The sequence below is a fragment of the Phacochoerus africanus genome, chromosome 7 (genome assembly GCF_016906955.1).
Source record: "Phacochoerus africanus isolate WHEZ1 chromosome 7, ROS_Pafr_v1, whole genome shotgun sequence".
Classification (NCBI taxonomy): Eukaryota; Metazoa; Chordata; class Mammalia; order Artiodactyla; family Suidae; genus Phacochoerus; species Phacochoerus africanus.
This window is the reverse complement of record NC_062550.1, coordinates 36,926,914-36,932,913: the sequence shown is the minus strand read 5'-3', so window position 1 is coordinate 36,932,913 and position 6,000 is coordinate 36,926,914. Positions and strand designations below refer to the sequence as shown.

General features: G+C 40.5%; 1 protein-coding gene across 1 annotated transcript in view; it reads left to right on the top strand.

The window, feature by feature from the left end:
• Positions 1 to 330: 330 nt before the first annotated feature.
• The window catches only part of CPM (carboxypeptidase M), a 97,419-nt gene continuing 91,749 nt past the window's right edge, over positions 331 to 6,000 (top strand). Inside the window, exons 1-2 of the mRNA XM_047787168.1 lie at positions 331 to 395; positions 668 to 830. Coding sequence (XP_047643124.1) covers positions 671 to 830 — 160 coding nt within the window. The 5' untranslated portion in view covers positions 331 to 395; positions 668 to 670. The remainder of the gene's footprint in view (positions 396 to 667; positions 831 to 6,000) is intronic.

Genomic DNA, 6,000 nt, shown 5'->3' with positions numbered 1-6,000 from the left:
TCGTGTCCCCCTATGCTGAGCGCCATGGACCCCGTCAGCGGCTGGAGCCGTGGCCGAGGTGAGATCACTTCCAACCTAGGGCGCTGGCAAAAACTGAGGCCACGCAAGGCCAATTCGATTTCCTCAGGCTTTCAGCTGCGCTTCCGCAGCGGGTGCTGCGCGCGGGGCACTGTGCAGCGCGGTAGCGGGATAGCTCAGGTGCGAAAGAGGCAGAGGCTCCGGGGCGGCCCGCCTCGGCCCCGCCCAGGAGTGCCCGGTGCGGCGCCTTAGTGGGCCGGCGGGACATCAGTCAGGCGTCGGGGGCGGAACCCTGGTGGGCCCGCCCCCTGGCCGGGATATAATATCCAGCCCGGTTGGGCAGTTGCGGCCGGGCGACGGTGCGCGCCTGAGCGGGGGTGAGTTTGGGGTCCGCGTGGCAGGGGCAGCAGCAGCTGTAGCTGTCCCGCGACGGAGGGCGGCGGAGACGCCGGGAGGTGGAGAGGGAGGTTGGGCGGCGGGATGGAGGACACCCGAGCTTGCTTGTGCTCCGGGTGCTCTAACTCCCCAAGGATTTGCTTCCAACTTCTACCTTGTTACCAAGCCGAGCCCGAGCTCGTAAAGTCCACAGTCCCCCACACCCCCGTCCTTATCGGCTCTCAGCTTTATTGTTGTTTTTATTCATCTCTAGAACATGGACTGCGCCAGCCTCTGGCTAGGGCTGCTGCTGCCCGTGGTAGCTGCGCTGGACTTCAGGTACCACCACCAGCAAGAGATGGAAGCATTTTTGAAGAAGGTTGCCCAAGACTACAGTTCTATCACTCACTTACACAGTATCGGGAAATCTGTAGAAGGTAGGGTCTCGTGTACTTTCCCAACCCCCTAGTCCTCATTTTCATTCATTAAATACGCCTTAGTTTCCTGTCCTGTTTCCATGAAACTACTTAGAGCGGCTCCAAGCGGATCTATCACTGCCTTGCGTGTTGGTTGTTTTCTGCTTTTGTGTGTTGTGTTGCTTTTTGTCAGAGGAAGAGTAAGAAGACCTGAGTTTTACCAAACATCTCGGCTGTCATTCGGTGTCATTGAGAGCTTTGCGTTAATGGCGTTGTCTTTGGATCTTACAGACATTGGTTTCCTGGGATGTGTATTTTAGCTTTTTGGTTACTAAATAAACTTCTACCCAGAGAGTCTGTTTATCCATCTCAGGTTTCCCGTTTTGTTGACTTCTTTAAATATGATTCAGGCTGTTAGTATCATGTCTTCAAGTCTTTTCTAAGCTAAAATAGTGCAGTTTTGTTGGTGAAACTTCTTTGCCATGTCTAATTAGCCCCATGGCTTAATGTTGTGCAAAAAAAGTGGCTCTGGTGCTGATTAAAAAGCTGTTTTTAAAGTTATCCATTTGAATAAGACAATTGCTGGATGGGAAGTGTATGGTAACCATGATTAGTACTGCTCCTAGCATTTTTGCATTCATCATTTAATTGCTTTATTGTTTTAATTTAGAAACTGTATATTAAATATAGATATATAACATGTGAAGTAATTCTCACTTTAGAAGATGGAGAAATTGAATCATAGAGAAATTAAGTATTTTGCTCAAGATCACCCTGGCAGTGAATTTTATAACCAGTGTTGGCACTCAGATCATTCTTCTTCAAGGCTTAGACATTTGGGGGGCAAGGCCAGTGATTTTACCTGATACTGTTATTTCTTAATCTTTTCTTGTATTGGTACCCCCAAAGAGGTTACCAGATAACTTAATGCTTGTTATAAGCTTTGTCAAATTTATACAGTTTGGATCGCAACTCTTTATGTGTTCCAGCCCCACCGGATTTTAGCTGAGTTTTTCAGCCAGTTGGGAGTCTCTTAGTTATCACATTCTTAAATAATTATTTCTTAAAAACCAGGTTCTTATTTTAAAAATATTATATATTTGCTTATGTGCAATGCAACATAAAAAATCCTGGGCTTATATGTGTAATACCATCTTTGTTTTTAGACAACATTGCTAAAGAGTTGGTGCCAGAATTATTCTATATTGCTCTATTATCCAAAGTTATAGAGGTTGGATGTATCTTGAATCACATCTTGAATCAGCACATGTATTCAACCTTTCAAAATCATTTTCCCCTGGGGCTAGAGAAGGGCAATTTTAAAAGATCTAAGAATACTAATTATATTAATAAAGGAAATACAGAACACAGCTAACCTGAGTTATTGTTCAGTCATCACTTAAACCACAAGATGATGTGAATGTTAATTTTAGGTACTAAAGGATTTGTTAAGTTTTTATTTTTAACACAAAGTGCTTGTGAAAGAAAGTGGGGAACTCTCCTTAAGGTCGCCCAGCTATTTTGATCTCTGCATGCTACCAGACCACAATAAAAATGAAAGCCAGCAGGCTTAATTTTTTTTTTTTAACCTTGTGGTTAAAAGTCAGGTTTCATGTAAAAAATAAAATGTGTTGAGTATGTCCTGAATAATTGCTCTGATAAGATAAACCCCAAATCTGCTTTTAGGTTCTGAGCAATAGGTAAAACTGCACACTAGTAACTGGGTGTCAGTTGCCAAAGTATCCTCCTAGCATGTTTGTTGGCACTCTTTTCACTAGGTGGACAGTTTTCTCTGGCCTTCCTGCCCTGATGCAAGACAAGTGTGCTTAGTGAACAGGATTTACCATGTGTAATTGCTTTTTCTTTTTTTATTATGCATGTGAGCAACCTACCCAGAAGAAAAAGTAATATTCCTACCTCACCAAATACATTTTTTAGTTTTTGTAAATGCATGTCACATATATTTTCATTGCCGTAATCATGGATTCTATTCTGCTTCCACCCCCACCCCAGTTGACATTGTTTCAAGGTATATTTCCATGAATTGAGAGGTCTACAGGTGTGGATTGGTTGCTATGATAAATCAAATATTTTACCCTCGATTATATGAATTTCTTAGTCATTTATTCTTTGAGGCATCTGTATAGTTTCTGATGGTCTCTTGTTATAAACAAAGATGCTAAAAAACCACTGATACATGCTATACATACATAATGGCCTTCTATCATAATTGGTGATTTTTTTTCCAGTTTTGAATTTTGAAATGTTTGAAACCTACACAAAAGCTGAACACATATGTGCCCTTCATCCGTGATAGAAAGACCATATTGAGCCCTTTGGAGGAAAACCCACTATCTAACATCAGAATAAAGAAAATCTTAGTGGTGTTCCTGTTGTGGCACGGTGGGAAAGAATCCAACTAGTAGCCATGAGGTTGCGGGTTCTATTCTTGGCCTCGCTCAGTGGGTTAAGGATCCGGTGTTGCCGTGTGAGCTGGAGTGTAGGTCGCAGATGCGGCTTGGATCCTGAGTTGCTATGGCTGTGGGCTAGGCTGGCAGCTGTAGCTCTGATTTGCCCCTGAGGGGAAGCCATGTGAAACAAGCAAAAAGGTGTGCCATTTGTTCCCTGCCATCAGGTACCCCCCCTTTAAAATACAAATGTATTGGAGTTCCCGTCGTGGCTCAGTGGAAACGAATCTAACTAGGAACCATGAGGTTGCAGGTTCAATCCCTGGCATCGCTGGGTGGGTTAAGGATCTGGCATTGCCGTGAGCTGTGGTGTAGGCTGGCAGCAACAGGTCTGATTAGACCCCTAGTCTGGGAACCTCCATATGCCACGGGTGTGGCCCTAAAAAGACAAAAAAAAAAAGAAAATTAAAAATAAGATAAAATACAAATGTATTTATTGTAGATTCCCCAGATGGTCTCTCCACATCCTCTCAAATTAGTTCTAAGAACATTTTAAAGGAGATTTCCTCCATCTCTGTTTTAAGAATCTTGTTTTTTCACGTGCTAAGTCTCACCTTAATCTGAATAAGGACGGTTCCAAAGGGTAAGGATTAGATAATAAAATCTGTTATAATTTCCATGTATTTGGTGTTTCAATACATTATGTCAACATTAACAACCCAAAGTAGGTATTAGCCTCATTTACAGAATGGGTTCAGTGAGGCACACAGAAGTTAACTTGCTAAAGATCATACAGCTGATGAGTGTTAGAGGGAGGATTCAAACTCAGATCCACGTCTCTCAAAAGCACATCTCTTAAGTAACAAGCAGTGTGACATAGATGTGGGCAGTCACATGGAGATTGAGGTCGTTAGTGGAGGGTTTCAGAGTCATGTGTTGGGCATATCCGAACCAAAAGTAAAGCTTTTGCCAAGGATCCCACACACTAGCCAGTAGCCACTTGGCTATTGATCAGTTGAAATGTGACCAGGCCAAAAAAGGGACTTTGAAGATTCGTACAAAAAAAAAGTAAAATAGTCCATTAATAATTTCATATTGATTCCCTATTGAAAATAGTTGTAATATTTTAGATATATAAGCCAAATAAATATATTAAAATTAATTTCACCTGTTTTTACCTTTGTTCATGTGGTTGTGGTAACGAAACCATTTTAAAATACATATATGACTTGCATTATGTCTTGATTAGGCTGTGCTGATTGAGACAGAAATTTGTTTCTAGCAAATTTTTCTGAGCACAAAAGGAATTCAAGTTCATTTAGAAAATTTGGAAGATACAACAAAGCACCAAGGAGAAAATTAAATCTTACCTTCCAAAGGAAACGTTTGGTAGACTCTAAAGTCTATTTGTCCTGTTTTGTTCCTTTCCCCTCTCCCACTGAGCCAAATACATTGCTTATCCACACAAACATGTTTCTAAACCTTGATTTTCAATGCCTGCTTTGTGTCCTATCAATGGATATACCATTGTTTCTTTAACTTATACACCCCACCCCAATACAACATTAAGTGTATTTTACTATTTTTCTGGCACTTTACATATATGCTTCATTTAATCACTCTAACGATGTTATGAAATACCATCCTTATCCTCCAATTTACATGTGAAGAACTGAGATTGAGTGAATCATCCATGATTAGTAAATAATAGATGGATGATTGGAACCAAAGTCTGGCGAACATTTAGTTGGTTTCTAAACTTTACCTGTTACAAAAAATAAAAAAAAAGCCACAGTGAACATCTTTGTAGCCGAGACAGCACAGTTGTCAGAGCACAGGCTTTGGAACTGCATCACCCCAATTCAAATTCTAGATCCTCTGCTGAATTTATTGCCATTCAGTGTGACCATAGGTTGTTAGAGTAATTCCTGACCCATACACATAGTAAGTACTACAAAAGAGCTGTTGATTAGGGGCCCATCACCTGCTATTGGGGATACTTTTCCAAAAAAGAAATTACTGGGTCTTAAGCAGTTTAACCTATTTGATAACATGTAACCAAACTACCTTCCAAAAAGAGTGTATTGATTTATAATCCCACGAGACATGTATGCTAAGAAAACAACTCTTCCAAATCTTATTCCAGTCGTCATGGGGCATCAGTGGTTTGAAAGATTACTGTAATATTTGTCAAAGGGTAAAAATTTTCAGTCATACAGGATAAATATGTCCTAGAGACCTAGTATATAGCAAATTGCCTAGAGTTAATGTCATTTGCTTTAAAATTTGCTAAGAGTGTAGCTATTATGATAGCTGTTATAATGATGATGAAAGATTATAGTAGCATAAATTTGTCCTTGTTTTTAAAGTATAAGAGAGAATTTATTTCTCTTGTATTTTCTCCAAAGACTCTTCATCTTCACATATTTATTCAACAGATATTTATTGAATTCCACTGCCAGGAGTCTTGGTAAAATTTCAGATGCTCAAAATCTCCCTAGAATTGGCTTAGATTCCTGCCTCACAAAGGCAGGTACTATGTTCACGTACACAGATCTTCATTGCCCACTACACTTGATGGGGTAGATTGTGGCTGGCAATTTATTCTCAGAAAAGAATATCAGATAGAAGATTTTGCTACAACATTCAGTTTTCTGTCACCTTTTTCAATGTGATCAGACAGCCAGTTTATTGAAGATCCTGTATGAAATGATTTTCATGATGTCAATGTTGACATATTGATGACCAAGTGTCAACAAACCCACTAGGAATTTCAGCTGTAA